The 16,717-nt window shown below is 55.7% G+C and overlaps 2 protein-coding genes and 1 pseudogene across 3 annotated transcripts in view; 2 read left to right on the top strand and 1 right to left on the bottom strand.

The window, feature by feature from the left end:
• Nucleotides 1-2,965, bottom strand: part of PIH1D1 (PIH1 domain containing 1) — a 4,932-nt gene extending 1,967 nt beyond the window's left edge. Inside the window, exons 1-4 of one of the 2 annotated variants that reach the window (XM_006905034.3) lie at nucleotides 2,833-2,965; nucleotides 1,804-1,897; nucleotides 1,413-1,479; nucleotides 874-1,053 (exon numbers count right to left, since the gene is read on the bottom strand). In XM_006905034.3, coding sequence (XP_006905096.1) covers nucleotides 874-1,053; nucleotides 1,413-1,479; nucleotides 1,804-1,893 — 337 coding nt within the window. In that variant the 5' untranslated portion in view covers nucleotides 1,894-1,897; nucleotides 2,833-2,965. Of the gene's footprint in view, nucleotides 1-873; nucleotides 1,054-1,412; nucleotides 1,480-1,803; nucleotides 2,685-2,832 lie in introns of those variants that run through there. The other variant, XM_015592318.2, reaches the window with a different exon arrangement.
• ALDH16A1 (aldehyde dehydrogenase 16 family member A1) lies at nucleotides 2,844-14,435 on the top strand. Its single transcript, XM_006905035.3, has 17 exons — nucleotides 2,844-2,978; nucleotides 6,410-6,512; nucleotides 6,922-7,048; nucleotides 7,558-7,736; nucleotides 7,822-7,899; nucleotides 7,989-8,170; nucleotides 8,258-8,410; nucleotides 8,887-9,072; nucleotides 9,201-9,296; nucleotides 9,488-9,624; nucleotides 9,785-9,890; nucleotides 9,983-10,113; nucleotides 10,468-10,635; nucleotides 10,920-11,121; nucleotides 12,960-13,145; nucleotides 13,477-13,599; nucleotides 14,123-14,435. The coding sequence occupies exons 1-17, from the start codon at nucleotides 2,889-2,891 to the stop codon at nucleotides 14,282-14,284; spliced, it is 2,409 nt and encodes an 802-aa protein (XP_006905097.1). The 5' UTR covers nucleotides 2,844-2,888; the 3' UTR covers nucleotides 14,285-14,435.
• Nucleotides 11,717-11,835, top strand: LOC112482202 (annotated as a pseudogene).
• Nucleotides 14,436-16,717: the final 2,282 nt, after the last annotated feature.

The following is a 16,717-nucleotide window of genomic DNA, read 5'->3' as shown; positions in this document are numbered from 1 at the left end:
CCCCGCCACATCCTAGAGTTGTCCCTGCCCCTCCCCTGCTCACAGCCCACCCATGGCTCCTGAGCACCCCCAGGGGAAGGCCTGAGTCCTTCAGCCTGGCGCTGGAGGCCCTGCGTGGTCTGCCCCTCCCACCCGGAGAGAAAGACGCTCACTTCTATAGTGACCTCGTCCCTGTAAATTTCTCCCAGTCTCTCTCGATTAATGACCAACTCAGTTCAATCATTCTTTCTGACCCTTCTGTCCCCTCTGCCCAGAACCCTCCTCTCTGTCTTGGCTTGATGAGCGCCTCCAGTTCCTTCAAGTCTTATATCCGGCGCCTCTTCCTACAGGAAGCCTTCCAGACTTTGTGTGGGCGAAGAGCCCCCTCCAGCATAGCAAGAATCACACATTACTGAAATTGCGGGTTCTGTGTCTGATACGTCCCTACTCCCCAGGGTACTGCCCAAAGCTTAGGAGGCTACAGGGGACATGTGTGAATTGAAAAAACAAAGACATAGAGACAGAAATGCATCAGAGACAGAGGTGAGACAAGGTAGAGACACACAGACGGGGAGAAGGGCAGAGGAACAAACAGGGATGAGTGAGGGCTAGCCAGGGGCTGCAGCCACAAGACCAGCTAATGAGGCACCTGCCCAGCCTTCCCTTCCTGCAGTGGGGCAGGGTGAAGAGCCAGCCTGGCCAGGTAGGCAGAACCAGGACTGCCCTGTGTAGAGGGTGCCGAAGGCCCAGAAAGCTAGGGATATGCCACGGGGAAAAGTATCAGGTCAGGGGTCCAGATTTCTAGGCCCTGTTGGAGGAGGGTCCTGGGCCCTGGACTCCTGGATCCTAGAGGACTTAGAGGGCTAGGGTCCTGGGTCCTCCGACGGCACTGACTTGCATCCAGTTCGGCATGAGCCTCTCCCAGACTCATGGGGATGCGGAACGCGGCTTGGTCTTCCTCCAGCATTTGGAGCAGCTCGTCCTCAGTCATGTCAGCCGGAGGAGGGATGGAGGGAGAGTGACAGATGTTGATGAAAACCTTCCCTTGGGATGAGTTGGTCTTTATGCAGAAGCCTGATGGGAATGGGGTGATCCTGATCGTCTGTCTCCACATAGGTCTCGATTTCCACCCATCCTCTCCCCCGTCTTTCCTTCTTTTGATCTGTCCCTCTCTTTCAAACTCAATGTGCCACTTTCTGAATCTGTTCCCCTCCCCAACCCTGGGACCTCTGACTCTCTATCCTGGAGTCTTTTTCTCCCTCCTCCCTCTCCCTGCCCCATCTTTGGATCTCTGTTCACTCACCCCTGCCAAGGTCTCTAAACCCTATTACTGTATCTCCTCCCTCCTCCCTCTGTGTCCCTTTCCCGCGATCTATGTCTCCCTCTCTCTGGGACGATCTCTTTCTCTCTTTTGGGGTTTCTGCCTTTCTCACCGGGTTGAGGTTGAATCTGTGTTGATTCTGGTCTGTTTGTCTGGGCTTGCTGGATCTCCTTAGAAGCCTGCAAGGAAAACGACTTCCAGGCTTGGCATTTGTGCTATCAGACCCCTCATTTGTTCCTCAGATGTTGACTGAGCAATTTTTATGTCTACGAGCTGTGCAGAGAATAAGACATATATATGTCCCCTTCCATCGTTGAGGAATCCAAAGAACAATCCCAATGCCACTCCCATTGATTCCAGAGCCTTGCAAACCTGGAATTAACTAACTACGATGCCTGTAGAGCCTGTTGCCTCCCTAGTGCATTCTGAGAACTGCAGTCCCATCTCTGAAAAAAACAAATCCCCAAATACCCAGGGACCCAGGAGTCCCGGTCAGCCCGCACCTGCAGCAGCAGCTCCTGGAAACGCGCCGTCTCAGCGCCCATTGTCTCTGTCTCGTTGAGCTCTGGCACCAGCAACTTCGAGTCCGCCATGGCCCTGGGGAAGAGACCTAAGCTTCCCCAGCAACCCCAACGCGGCGGAACCTTCGCCGGGATCTGAACTATGGAGTCTGCTCCTGGGCCCTCAAACGACTCTCGACACCCACTTTTCTGTAGGAAAATCTAAGAATCTGGCCGGAGACTATAATTCCACTCAGATCAGATATCGTCGTCAACTCTGTTGGGAGTCCATATATCTAGGTGCTCTCTACGTCCTACTTGCCAAATGTGTAAATGACACAGACTCTTCCGGTCTGTGAAACCTTGGATTTGAATAGGCCACACTGTCAACTACCCCAACGCTCATTCATCAGTCCTGCAACCGCGTTCCGTTACCGACCAATCATAGTCTGGCCGAGGCCACCAATCAAAACCCAACCTCCACAGCCAACCAATCAAAACTAAATTCTGAGGCTGGGCCCCGATTGCCACACTTCCGGTGTCGATTAAAGCCACACTTCCCCTCCTTCCCGACAACCACATCTGGCCGTGTTAGGGGGCAGTAAAGGGTGGCACACTATCAAAACTTTAATTTCAAAATCAAACAAAACAAAAACCTTAATTCCGATGTCTACCCTAAGTGACCCCCTTCTAGTCTCTGAAAACCTGTCGCTTCGTCCTAGAGCTAGGTTCGATTCTCTAGTAAATGTATTTCGGGCCAAAAGCTGCACTTTTGTGAACGGGGTGGCGGGAAGACACACCCATACGGCCAGCCTTCTAAATCTGGAGCTCTCCTATTTGCAAGGCACCCACATTTTCGTTCCTCTTCCGCCCCATCCCCCGTTTTGAGAACTAAGCGTGCTCCGAACTAAGACCCCCGCTTCCCCCCAGCGTAGGCCCGTGGGCGGGGTCACCGGGTCCTAAAGCGGGGTTACGCGCTCTCTCCCGTAGCCCCGCCCTCTGCGCTGGAGGAGGCGGTGCCGCCCGTCGGACCTCACGGCTCTCTGGGGCAGTGCCCGGCAGTCGGTGGAGAGCGGTCCGGCCGGGCGATGGCTGCCACGAGCACAGAGTCCCGCGCCCGAGAGATCTTCTCCACGCTGGACTACGGACCGGCGCCCGAGAGCCACGCATGCGCACTGGTGAGGGCCTGCCCGCCGGCGCTGCCCGCCCCCTCCCCCAGCCCCCGGGCCCCGTTGGGAGCGCGGACTCCCGTGATCCCCCGCGGCCGCTCCGCGACCCCGCCCCTCTCGGCTCACGTGGTTCCCGCCTGCCCGTAGGACCCACCTCTGGCGGGCGTTCCCGGGAGTCTTTGCGGTTGTCGCCTCCCAGCCCTGCGGTCGGCTGGGCCTGCCCGCCGGCGCTGCCCGCCCCCTCCCCCAGCCCCCGGGCCCCGTTGGGAGCGCGGACTCCCGTGATCCCCCGCGGCCGCTCCGCGACCCCGCCCCTCTCGGCTCACGTGGTTCCCGCCTGCCCGTAGGACCCACCTCTGGCGGGCGTTCCCGGGAGTCTTTGCGGTTGTCGCCTCCCAGCCCTGCGGTCGACTCCGCTGACAATCGGTAGTTTTCGCGCTCCACGGCGCGAGCTGACGGTGGCGTTTCCTCGATCCCTCAGAACCCTCCGAGGCGCCCCAGTGATTCCTGAGGGCCCCATCAGAGCGTCGCGTGGTCTCGCGGGTCTCGGAATTCCCATGGGGCCCCCACGATTCTCCAAGGACCCTCAGAATACCCTCGTGGGGCCCCCATAACCCCTCACTACCTCTCAACGTGCCATGGGGCTCCATCGGGGCCTCTTCAACTCCCGAGAGGCTCCCGTTAGCCCTCGATGTTCTTCAGAACCTCTCTAGGACCCCCGCGGTCCCTCAGGGTCTTCCAGAACGTTTTGAGGGTTCTTGTAGTTAACTAAGATGCCTCGAAATTTCTGTAATTACCTAGGCCCCTCAGAATTCCCCTACGGGACTATAGTGATATGCAGGGCCCTCTAGCACCCAAGTGTGAGAAGCTCGGGCTTCTCTTAAGGGTGAGGGGTCGAGGGGCTCGAATAATAGTCCAAGCGGAAGAAGATGAGACCAGAGCCTGCGCGGGCTGTGGACGTGGAGAGGAGGGCGTGAGGCAGAGATGCAGGAGGAACAGGGTTTGGGGGATTGAGAGGGCAAGGACAATGCTTGGGGTCTGGTCCTGTGACCGGGCGGCTGTCTCTCCTTCCCCCTCCGTGGTGAACCCTGGGGGAGCAAGCTGTTGGGGAAAGACACTGAGCTCGGTCATCACATGGCCAGAGTGTGAGGGACCTGGGGACAGACAGGCTTGGGCCGTGTGCAAGAGTCAAATCCTACTTTGCGACTCAGGTCTGGAAACTGGGACCGGGGAGTCACCAATGTAGAAAGATAACTGAGCTGTAAGAATGACAAGATTATTTAGAAATACAGTGTAGAGGCTTGAATAAGAGAACCTGGGACAATATACAGAGAATCCTCATAGGCGGAGGTTGATTAAAGGTGGAATATCATAAAATAGCAATAACGTGATAAAAATTTATTGGATGCTTTCTATATCCCATCGTCTGTGCTCAGCATGACAACGTTGAAACCCCTTAATGGCTGTGAGAGGGCATTCTTGTCATTATTTTAGTGATAGTACATAGAGGCTTGAGGAAGCAATTTGCCCACAGTCACAGCTTAAAAGAGGAAGTTGAGATTCCAGAACCCGTGGTCGCCCCACCTCTCGCCAAGCGAAGGTCTCGACCTTATGATCTGTGGGCCAGACTTAGCCAACAAACATGTTTTCTTTGGCCTGAACTTTATTTGTTAAAATGTGAATTCACGGACAACTAATTCCATGTAAACATCCCGGATTCCAGCATCTCTTGAAAATAAAATCTCAAAATTTGGCAACCCTTGGTTCACATTCCTTAACAAAAATCATCTGGATCCATTAGCGATGGTCTTATTAGACAAGTCATGAATTCCTGGTCTCCTCTGGTCCCTCATCTCACACAGATGTTGTCTGCCAGGACCCTGTGGACATCATTTCAGAGTTTCGTTCTTTGAGGGGAAATTTTTACAGGATTCCGCAGGGTACTTCATATGAATTCCCATGTGCCCATCACTCAGCTTCAACAATCAACATTTGGTCTAAGTTTGTATCTTTGTTTTCTCTTTTTTGGAGTGATTTAAATCCCAGATATCATGTTCTTTCCCCACAGATATTTGAATTCTCATTACTGACATAAGAAGTCATCATGTGTCATAACCGCTATGCCATTTTCACTCTCGGCTACGTTAATAGCCATTCGTTAGTGTCTAATGCTCAACTCATAATTCATACTCCCTCAACTGTTTCAAAAATGTCTTTTTCCCGGGGGTGGGGAGTTTGAATTGGCAATTTCCAGCTGAGCATTTGATTGTAAAGAAAAATGAGAAGGGCCCGTTGGCAGAAGAGAAAACTCAGGAGCCGGTGACATCGGGGATGTTAAGAAAAGAGTTTATAGAAAGAATAAGTGGACGCGTGTCTTGGATTTAGCAAGAATTTAGGGAAGACAGGACCAGAGACAGAGAAAAACATGAAGCCGACGTGGAGGGTGAGATGCAATAAAATTAAGCATATAACATGCATGATCCATTTAATCCTCACCACAGCCTTGTGGAGTAGAGGGACTGTCATTATCTCCATCTGGAACATGGCTTAGCAGAGGCCACAGTATTAGAAGACCCTGGCTAAGGTTACAAATGAGTATGTATCGGAGCCAGGATCCAGACCCAGGCCATGTGCCCCCTAGCTCCAGGGACTCCCCTCCACTCGCTTCAGTGGGGGTCCACACCCGCTCCCCCAAGGGACAACAGCTGACGTGGGAGGGGGAGCCATTAAAGAGATGGGTACAGGAGCCACCTGGCTTAGAAGCCGCTCAGTCTCATGGGCATTGCTTCCAGGATCCGGTCAAGGGTCACAGGTGTTCAAACAAAAACTTGTCAACAAACACTTACGACAGCAGGATTCACAATAGCCCAAAGGCATAAACAACCCAAAAACCTATCAGCTGCTGAGTAGATAAACCAAATGTGGTCTATCCAGTGGAATATCATCCAGCCGTCAAAAGGAAGCACTGACTCTCACTACAACATAGATGGACCTCGAAAACATTATGCCAAGGGAAAGAAGCCAGCCACAAAAAGTCGCATGTTCTAGGATTCCATTGACGTGAAATGTCTGGAACAGGCAAAGCCACAGAGACGGGAAGCAGTTCAGTGGTTGCCAGGGGCTGTGGGGAGCAGGAGAGGGACAATGACTGCCTAAGGGGTACGGAGTTTTCTTTTGGGGTGATGAAAATGTTCTGGAAGTAGTGATGGTTACTCAACATCACGAATATACTAAATGCCACTGAATCGTACATTTTAAAATGGTGAATTTATGTTAGGTGTATCTTATGTTTATGTGTGTTTTCCGCCTACACAGAAAAAAATATTAGCTGATGGGGCAAAGGGGGAGCAGATGTCCCCCTCCCAAAAGACACTGGGTAGGGACTGAGCTCCCCCAACTGCCTCCCAGACCCCTTTCCAAACTGTCTCTGCCTCCCCCAGGCCTGGCTGGACACCCAGGACCGGCTTTTGGGTCACTATGTCAATGGAAAGTGGTTAAAGCCGGAACACAGGACTTCAGTGCCTTGCCAGGATCCCGTCACAGGTATGATGTGTCCCTCGGTGTCACTGGAGGAGAGACAGATGTCCTTGCCTCCGGCCATGCCCACCAAAGACATCCCATTCCCTTTGCTCGGGGCCTGGAGGGCAAGGAGCGGCCATCGAGGGAAGGAGGCTGAGCGTTCTGGCTTCTGCTAACAGCCATTCTAGTTATGGTCCCAAGTCCCTGCAGATGCTTTTCAAAGTCACTATCTACTAAAATCCCTTCTTTGCCTGTGGGAAGCAATCAAAGCAACAACCAATAGGTTTATCTATATTTGTCGGAGGAGAGAACTGGGCTGGGGACCAGCTTGACTGCCCTGCCTAGGGTGCTCCCAGCCTCTGGACATCTCGGCCCCCCTCAGTTCCGGTGTGCTGTCCCCTTCCTATCTGGGTCCCCCCATTCATCTCCCCAGGGGAGAACCTAGCCAGCTGCCTGCAGGCGCAGGCCGAGGATGTCGCAGCAGCCGCCGAGGCCGCCGGGACCGCGTTGGAGAGCTGGAGCAGACTGCCTGGAGCCTCTCGGGCCCAGCACCTGATCAGGTGACGCAGCCAAGGTGTGGACCCCGGTGGGGTGGGGGGACCTGAGAGCAAAGACTCCGTTTCCCAGCATCCCACTGAATTCACTGGCCTCTAGGGTTCGTGTTCCTAGCATGCGTCTGGGCCTTTAGTGGTTAAAACACCCATTTTCCACAGTGCATCGGGACGAGTAATGACAAAGCCTCTGTTATTCTCATGTCCCAACTGCTCCTTGGGCTGGTGGAGTCCCAAAGCCCACTTTTGGGGCAGCTCGAGACGAGATTCCACTTCCCAAAATGGAGTCAAGGTCAGAGCTAAGCCCAGCACCCCTGGGGGTTACAGGTGGCCAAGGTCACCCGGCTCCCTCAGGTGGTTTCCTCGCTGCATTTCCCATAAGCTTCTGGGCCTTCCCCGCCTGCTAAATGGTGGGGACGCCCCGGGGGTTCATGTGGATTATCATAGTCCAGGTGTATGGGAGTCTTATCAAACTGAGGGGCCCTGGAAAGTGACCGTCCCCCCTGCTTTCTGCACAGACTGGCCAAGATGATCCAGAAGCACCAGCGGCTGCTGTGGACCCTGGAGTCCCTGGTTACTGGGCGGGCCGTTCGCGAGGTTCGCGACAGGGACGTCCCGCTGGCCCAGCAGCTGCTCCAGTACCATGCGGTCCAGGCGCACACCCAGGAGGAGGCGCTGTCAGGCTGGGAGCCCATGGGTGAGAAGCAGGAGTCCGGGCCCCCGGCCCCTCCCGCCTCGCGACCCAGTGGCACCTGTCACAGTCCCTTCCTTTGTTCTTGCAGGAGTCATTGGTCTCATCGTGCCACCCACGTTCTCCTTCGTTGAGATGATGTGGAGGCTTTGCCCCGCCCTGGCTGTGGGTAAGTGATGGGCTGGGGGCTGGACTCGGTCTGGGGGAGGAGGGACTGGAGCTGGACCCCTGGGTCCTTGAGCTGCCCGCCTTCCCCAGGCTGCACCGCGGTGGTCCTCGTGCCCCCAGCCTCTCCAGCACCCCTCCTCCTGGCCCAGCTGGCAGGGGAGCTGGGCCGATTCCCGGGGATCCTCAACGTGGTCAGTGGCCCGCCCTCCATGGGGCCTGTCCTGGCCTCTCAGCCCGGGGTCCAGAAGGTGGCCTTCTGCGGAGCCGTCGAGGTATCTTCAGGGCTGGGAGGGGGATGGGACACGGCTAGGGGGCAGGAAGGCTCCTCCCCCAGCTGAACCCCACTGGGCCTCCCTCAGGAAGGACGGGCACTCCGGCGGACCCTGGCGGGCCTGGGTCCTGAGCTGGGACTGGCGCTGGGGGCCGAGTCACTGCTGCTGCTGATGGAGGTGGCGGATGTGGACTCGGCCGTGGAGGGTGTCGTGGATGCGGCCTGGTCCGACCGCAGCCCGGTGAGGCTTGTGTGCTCATGTCCCCTCGTGTCCCGGGGGCCGTGCGTGTCTGTCTCCAGACCTCGGGGCCCAGGGTGTCCTGTGTCACGCGGCCGTCTTCACACCGCAGAGCGTGTGGGACCCCTCCCCGCGGGTTTCTGCATCTCCGCACCCCGCTCTCCTGGCCTTGCGGGGCTGGGGGCCTGTGTCGCTTGTTCTTTAGGACCCCTCGTTTTCCTGAGCGTCAATGTCCCTCGTTTTCCAACCCCAGTCTTCACTCCATCGAGGGAAGGTCTGCAACCCCGCCTCCTGCAACCCCGCCTCCTGCCTGGGCTCCGGGGCCTCGGAGAGCCTCCAGGGTCCTCAGCCACTTCTCTCCTTGGCCCTCCTCTGACCTCTGCATGTGTGTTCCCAAGTCTCAGCCCACTGTGGGGACCTGTCCCCCCTCTGCACAGGCGCCCTGATTTTTGCCCACCCCGACAACCTTCTCCTAACAGGGGGGCCTCAGGCTTCTCATCCAGGAGTCTGTGTGGGATGACACCATGAGGCGGCTCCGGGCACGGATGGGGCGGCTTCGGGGTGGCCGAGGGCTGGACGGGGCCGTGGACATGGGGACCCGAGGGACTGCCGCACAGGACCTGGCCCAGCGCTACGTGCTTGAGGCCCAGAGCCAGGGCGCACAGGTGAGCTGGGTGCGCAGGGCGGAGAGACCCGGGCTTGGGAGAGGAGGGTCTGGGGGCCCGGACTCCCGGGCTCTCGAGGAGCAGGCGACTGGGAGTAGACCTCTTGGTCTGTTTCTCTTTGTCCCCAGGTGTTCCAGGCCGGTGACGTGCCCTCGGTCAGCCCATTCTTTCCGCCAACTTTGGTCTGTGACCTGCCCCCAGCCTCCCCGTGTGCCCAGAGAGAGGTGAGCCCTTCCCGTCCCAGATGTCCTATTCCATCCGCCAGTCTGCGCCGGACGTGGGCAGCGCCCTATGAGCAGAGGCCCCTGGGTGACCACCTGGCCTGGATCGGGGGGTCGGAGACGGGTCCGGTAATGGTGGGGTACGGGAGGGGTTGGCCGGCCAGGCCGCCCGAGTACCCTTGTCACCCTTCCAGGTGCCGTGGCCCCTGGTTGTGGCCTCCCCATTCCGCACAGCCAAGGAGGCGCTGGCCATGGCCAACGGGACGCCCCGAGGAGGGAGCGCCAGCGTGTGGAGCGAGAGGCTGGGGCAGGCGCTGGAGCTGGGCTGCAGGTCAGCCGGCGCCCCCGGGCCACGGGAGGCGGCCTGTCGGCATGCCCAGGCTTGGTCGCGATGTCTCCCTCCTTCTGTGGGTCTCTCTCCCCGCAGCCTCTCTGACACCGCCCCCATCAACTTCCTGTTTTCTCTCTCGTGTCTCCCTCTCTGCCCACAGGCTCCGGATGGGCACGGTCTGGATCAATGCCCACGGCCTCAGGGACCCCGCAGTGCCCACAGGTGGCTGCAAGGAGAGTGGGTCGTCCTGGCACGGGGGCCTAGATGTGAGTCACCCCTCCCCCCACCCGCCGCCGTCACTGCCCCTCCGTTGACCTTGTGCCCACCTTGCATCTTCTTGACACTGTCCCTCTCATAGGGTATGTACGAGTATCTGCAGCCCTCAGGGACCCCTGCCCGGATGCCCTACTTCTATGAGAATCTGAACTATGACACCTTTGGCCTTGCCGTCCCCTCGACCCTACCGGCTGGGCCTGAGACAGGGCCCAGGTGAGCTTTTCCAAGAGCCGCAGCTCCCAGAATCTCTCGGGGTATAGACGGGGTAAAGGGAAGTTGTGCCGGGCTTCCCCATGGACTGAAGAGGGGTCTTTAGAGCCATAGAGGAGTCCCCAACTCCTGCTGAGAATTGCATTCTGGGTCTTATGGCCTCACACCCACCACTCAGGCCTGATGAGACCCTTAGTTCTGCTACATGGAGGTCTGTGTTCTCCCAGTGACTCGGGGGACCAGGAATTCAGAGTCCCCCAGAGGCTCATGGGAGCTAGAACGGTCCATCCGATAGAGTGGCACGTGGGCTCTGAGCTTTGGCTCCAGGACTCACTCTCGTGCCTCTCCCTCCTCCAGCCCAGCACCCCCCTATGGGCTCTTTGTGGGGGGCCGTTTCCAGGCTCCTGGCGCCCGGAGTTCCAGGCCCATCCAGGATTCCCATGGAGATCTCCATGGCTACGTGGCCGAGGGTGGAGCCAAGGATATCCGAGGTGCCGTGGAGGCCGCTCACCAGGCCGCCCCTGGGTAAGGGGGTGTCACAGGGGAAAAGCCAGGGGTCATGGGGCAGCAGAGAGTGGTCTGGGACTCCCAAGGACTGACGGGTTACGGGGTCTGGACCCCGAGGGCCAGTGGGCTGTGGAGTATAAGCTCCTGGGGGTGACAGGATTGGGGTCCGGACCCCTCACTACCCTTCCCGGGTGGATGGGCCGTGGGGCTCAGAACCCCAGAGAAGGGGCTGTGCACAGAGAAGCACCTGGGAAGAGCCAGGACCAGGGTACCAGACCCTAACATGCGCTGCCCGCCCACAGCTGGGTGGACCAGTCACCAGGGGCCCGGGCAGCCCTGCTGTGGGCTCTGGCAGCTGCCCTGGAGCGCCGGGAGCCCGCCCTGACCTCAAGGCTGGAGAGGCACGGAGTGGAGTTCAAGGCCGCCAAGGCGGAGGTGGAGCTGAGTGTGAGGCGGCTCAGGGCTTGGGGATCCCGCGCCCAGGCCCAGGGCCCCTCCCCACAGGTGAGACGGCTGTGTGGGCAGGGCAGGAGGTCTGGAACGGGTCAGAGCAAAAGCTCTGCAGTGAGCCGGACTTGGGCCGAGGCTGCATGATCGTCAGCGAGTGACCTCACCTCTGCACCTCGACGTCCTCATCTGTATAATAGGCAAGTGGCCCACCCCACAGAGTCGTGTTTCAGACTGTCGTTAGAAACTCCTTGCTGGGCCATAAAATTAATTTAGTGAGTCGTAGCCATGATTTAAAAAAAAAAAATAGGATAGGATAGGAAATAGAGGATGCATCGCACAAAGTTTTACATGATGTAAGTTTTGTTTCATTTGCATACGTAACATCCAACCCAATACAGATACTGGGCTGGTATGAATTGTGGGGGTTCGCTGAAGAAAGTGAGAATTCAGTCACTAAGGAGATCGTTCAGGAGCACTCAGACATAGAGGTAATAGAAAGATACTGGGAAAATAACAAGTCATTCGACCTGGGTCTCCTCCATCAGAGATAGACAGTTATATAGTTACGCTTACAGATCGTATTGACCGTGAGGAGTGGTTATAAAGACGAAACGAACAAAGCATTTAAGGCTCAAAAAAATGTTTGCTTGTCTACGGCCACGCCACCCTGAACGTGCCCGATATTGTCTGATCTCGGCAGCTAAGCAGGGTCGGGCCTGGTTAGTACTTGGATGGGAGACCACCTAGGACGACCAGATGCTGTAGGCGTTTAAAAAAAAAATGTTCGCTCATGGCTGGCCAGGAAGCGCACGAAAAGATGGAGAAATGCAAATCCAAACCGCAATAAGATATCGTCATGCACCTGTTAGAATGGCTGAAATCCAAAAAGTGACGATACCAAGTGTCGGTGAGGGTACGGAGGGACCGGACCGGAACTCGTACCCTGCCCGTGGGAATGTACATGGGACAGCCATTTTGGAAAAACAGTTGGGCAGTTTCCTAAAAAGTTAAACATACTCTTAACCTATAATCCAGCCGCGAGTCCTATACGTTTACCTAGATAGATTTAATTTCTAGGTTTTAATCCGAGAAAAGTGACAGCATATATTCCTGCAAAGACGTATACCAATGTTTATAGCTGTGTCATTCGTAAGAGCAGGAAACAAAGCAACCCAGATGTCCCTCGGTGGGTTAATAGATAAACAAAACATGGAATGTCCTTATGGTGGAATCCTGCTCAGCAGTCAGGGGTGAACATTCCACAACGTAGACGAACCCCAGAATGACTATGCTGAGTGAAAGAAGCCAGATTTTTTTTAAAAAAATGAGTGTAGACTGGGCGATTCCGTATCTAGAAAATTGTAGTGAGAGAAAGCAGGTAAGCGATTGTGTGATCACAGAGGGTCCAAGTAGGGGCAGAGGTTAAGGATCACACGGGGGCACAAGGACATTTGAAAGAGGACGTTTATTACCTTGATTGTGGGTGGTTTCATGGGCGTTTACATTCAATACTTATCAGATTGTCCCCTTAGAAACGTGCAGTTAAGCGCACGTCAATTACAAAGTTAAAAAAAATAAACATACACACAAAGGCAAACCCCTACCCGCTCCACACTTCAGCTCATTTTAACGGCAAATCTCTGAGGTGGGTACTATTATTATCCTTGTTGAAAAGATGGGAAACTAAGGCCCAGAGAAGTCAAGGAACTCACGCAAGGTCACACAGCTGGTGAGTGCTGGAGCTAGGACCTGAACCCAGACCGTCTGGCTCTGCAGCATCTGGTTATGGACAAGATGGGGATGAGGAAGAAAGGGGCAGGCGATGGAGGAGGCTGCGGGAGGACAGTCTGGCTCCCTTGTCCTGCCTTTAACCTCCCGCCTGTCCCCTGCAGGCAGCCGAGCTGAGAGGCCCTGTGCTACGGCTTCGCGAGCCGCTGGGGGTGCTGGCTGTCGTGTGCCCGGATGAGTGGCCCCTGCTTGCCTTTGTGTCCCTGCTGGCCCCCGCCTTGGCCTATGGCAACACTGTGGTCTTGGTGCCCAGCGGGGCCTGTCCCATCCCTGCCTTGGATGTCTGCCAGGTATAGTCACCCGCCTTCCTGCCCGCCTGCTCCTGCTCCCAACAGCCCTTGGGACAACACGATGATGCCGAGTACCCCAAGGCCTACATGGAGCTTGGCTTTCACCCTACCCCCTCGCTAACCATGGTAACCCCAGTCCCTGCATCCAAGCCTTCGCTCCTCTAGACCCAGCGACCCTCTTCTGCATACCACAGGCCTTCACCAGCCATGACCCCAGTCCCATTCCTGCCCGGAGCCCCGCGGTCACTTAGTCACCTACCCCCACTGCCTTCGGGGGGTCTCGGACTCCTTCCCTCCCAACCCCGGGTGGCCCACTCCCTCTGTCCCCTAGGACATGATCACCTTGTTTCCGGCGGGCCTGGTGAACGTGGTGACAGGAGACCGGGACCACCTGACCCGCTGCCTGGCCTTGCACCAGGACGTCCAGGCCCTGTGGTATTTCGGCTCCACCCAGGTACACTTCATTCCGCCACCTTCTGCACCTTAAATTCCACCGATAGGCTCTTCCTCCTCTGGGAACATGGCTCTGCTCCCTTAAAACTCCCGTTGCTAAGGAGGAGAAGCTTCTTGGCAACCAGGTTCTGAGGTTGTGCCCCAGTTGCTAAGGAAGAGGATGTTCTTAGCAACAAGGACCTGAGATCCTGCCCAACCCAAAGACCTAATGTAATGAACAACCCTTTGCTAAAAACCACACCCTAGCAACAGAGTCAGAAGCCCACGGGCCATCTTAAACCTCCTGACGGACATAGGAGGCCCCATGGATGTGGGCTGCTAACGGGAGGAAGTTCCCCAGCTACAGAGGTCAACCCCGTTGTCCTCAGCATCTGGAAGGTTTGCTTGCGAGGAGCTGAGCGTTTATAGTAACAGGGCCTAGGTCAGGCTTTGTGCCCCTTCTCAATTGTAGTCCTTGTTGCCAAGGAAACAGTTGCTTATCAACCAAGCCGAGGAAGTGCTGACACCCCCTCTCTCCATGGCAGGGCTCGCAGTTTGTGGAGTGGGCCTCAGCCGGAAACCTGAAGCCGGTGTGGGTGAACAGGGGCTGCCTGCGGGCCTGGGATCAGGAGGCCGAGGGGGCAGGCCCGGAGCTAGAGCTGCGGGCAGCACAGACCAAGGCCCTGTGGCTGCCCATGGGAGACTGAAGCCCACGTGCCGTCTACTCCATCTTGAACAGAAGAGAGTTTAACCCCAATAGACTCCAGATGCCTGGAACTTTCCTCCGATTTTGGGTTCTTTGTCCTCAAATAAACTGACCAAATTTGGCTGTGCTTCTGAGGGAAGGAGCGAGCGTAACTTGGGGTCTGTTTGGGCTACTTGAGTGGTGTGACTCAGCAGCCCAGTGGGCTGGTTCCAGAACGGCACGGTGTGTGCGAAACAGACAGAGGGGACTCTGAGAGGCCGTGGACTGGGCCACAGGGCCTCTCGTGGCTTCTAGTCCTCTCCGTCGGGTGGCTTCTGTTCTTTGGCGTCCTCTGCCCATGCCCTGCCTCGGAATCCGTGGCGTGCTGGCACGAAACGAAACACAAGTAGCTCTGGAACAAAGTCAGTCCCAGGCTCCAGATGCTTGGACAGGAGAAACAGGAATGCAAGAGCCGGTAGGAAAGTCCCTGGAAGCGCTCTGGTTCCCATCTGTGGTTTGATGACTGCCCCCCAGATTCCATGGCCTGACTCAGTGTCCTTCCTATTTCTCCTTTCGCCAGCTAAAGCCAACGGTGGGAGGTCAATATGCTGCCACCTAGACCGCTAGAGATGCTTGCAGCGCCCCCAGGAGAGGAAAGCTGATTGGCCAGGCCGGGTTAGGTATCCACTTCCGAGCCAATCACCTCAGCCCAGGGGGCGGGGCTTCATAGTTGACTGAGGCATCCAGTTAACATGTCGCTGCAGAGGGCCCGCTGTGAGCGAGGCGCACTGCTCCAGGTACTGGGGAGACGCCCTTGAGCAAGACGACCTGGCCTCATGGAGCTTGTGTTCTAGTGGGTAGAAGGTGCATGAGTTTTCTCTTCCAGCTGCAACCAATTCCCACAGAGTTAGTGGCTTAAACGAAACGACACAAGTGTATTCTCAATTCTAGAGGGCAAAAGCCTGACGTGGGTTTCAGTGAACTAAAATCGAGGTGTCGGGAAAGGCGGGGAATTTGTCCCAAGGGCACTTAGAGAGCTGAGGAGGGTCTGGGAGCAGAGGAGGGGTGGGCTCAGCTCTTCTAGTTGAAGGGCAGACACACCCTAAGGTGGTACTCACTATAATAGTAGAAGCTCAGGGAAGCCCTACCCAGCCTGAGAGTGAGTGTGTGTGAGGGGAGGGTAAGAGGTGGCAGAAGTCTGTCCAGGGAAGGTGCTGTCTACACGGAGGGTTTTTCCCCCAGCTTTATTGACGTATGATTGAGAAAACTACATATTTTGTTTGTACGACATGATTTTTTAAGGTGCGCAACGGGATGATTTAATATGCATATGCATCACGAAATGGTTACCACGGTCAAGTAAATTACATCGGTCACTTCCTAATTGTGTGTGTGTGGTGAGGACATTTAGCATCTACTCTCTTTGACGTGTACAGTCCAGAATGCACCATGGTTATCTGTACGGTCCATCTGCAGAACTTACTCATCTTCGGAATGAGAGCTAATATCCGTCTCCCCACTTTCCCACACCCCCAACCCCTGGCAACCACCGTTCTACTCCGGTTCTATGAGTCTGACTTTTTTTAAATTCCACCTGTAAATGAGATCAAACTGCATTTTATCTGTCTTCCTCCATCTGGTCTATTTCACTTAGCATAATGTCCTCCAGGTTTATCCACGTTGTCGCAAAGGGCAGTATTTCCATTTTACAGCTAATATTCCATTATATAGACATATTAAAATCTCACATCTTTACCGGTTCATCCGTCAGTGGACACTTAGGTTGTTTCTATATCTTGGCTCTCATAAACAGTGCCACCAGCGAACGTGGGGGCATAGATACCCCTTCGCGATCCTGTTTTCATTTCCTTCAGATGTATACCCAGCTGTGGGATCGCCGCATCACGTGGTGATTTTAATTTTATTTCCCGAGGACCCTCCACAGTGGCTGCATCATTTTTCATTTCCACCAACAGTGCACGGAGGGTCCCTTTTTTCCTCACCCTCACCCACACTTGTGATCTCAGACTTTTTGATAATAGCCATTCTAACAGGTGGGATGTGGTTTATCTTGTGGTTTTGATTTCCCTGGAGATTAGGTGATGAGTGACTGCATCGAGTCTGGAGGTATAATGAAGATCTGATTAGGAACTTGGCAGGGGACCCCAGGCTCCAAAAAGATAAGTGTACATCCTCACCAGTGTGTGACCTTATATGGAAAAACAGCCTTTGCAGATGAAATTCGGTTGAAGATCTTGAGATAAGATTATCGTGGGTTGTCCAAGCCTAAATCTATTAACCGGTGTCTTTACAACAGATTGAAGACACAGAAGATGACAAAGCCTCGTGAAGTGGGAGGCAGAGGTGGAACTTGGCACCCGGCCCCCCTCCCCTTCCCTGGAGATATGGGAGGTGGGAGGGCAGCATGTTAGCTGATACCCAGTGCTCAAAACGC

Source organism: Pteropus alecto, unplaced genomic scaffold (assembly GCF_000325575.1).
Source record: "Pteropus alecto unplaced genomic scaffold, ASM32557v1 scaffold41, whole genome shotgun sequence".
NCBI lineage: Eukaryota > Metazoa > Chordata > Mammalia > Chiroptera > Pteropodidae > Pteropus > Pteropus alecto.
This window is presented reverse-complemented; position numbering and strand designations above follow the sequence as displayed.

Coding starts and splice junctions, on each gene's coding strand:
- ALDH16A1 (XM_006905035.3), top strand. CDS start 2,889: ATGGCTGCCACGAGCACAGAGTCCCGCGCCCGAGAGATCTTCTCCACG. Junction 9,891..9,982: donor CCTGGCACGGGGGCCTAGAT/GTGAGTCACCCC, acceptor TCCCTCTCATAG/GGTATGTACGAGTATCTGCA. Junction 10,636..10,919: donor GCTCACCAGGCCGCCCCTGG/GTAAGGGGGTGT, acceptor GCCCGCCCACAG/CTGGGTGGACCAGTCACCAG.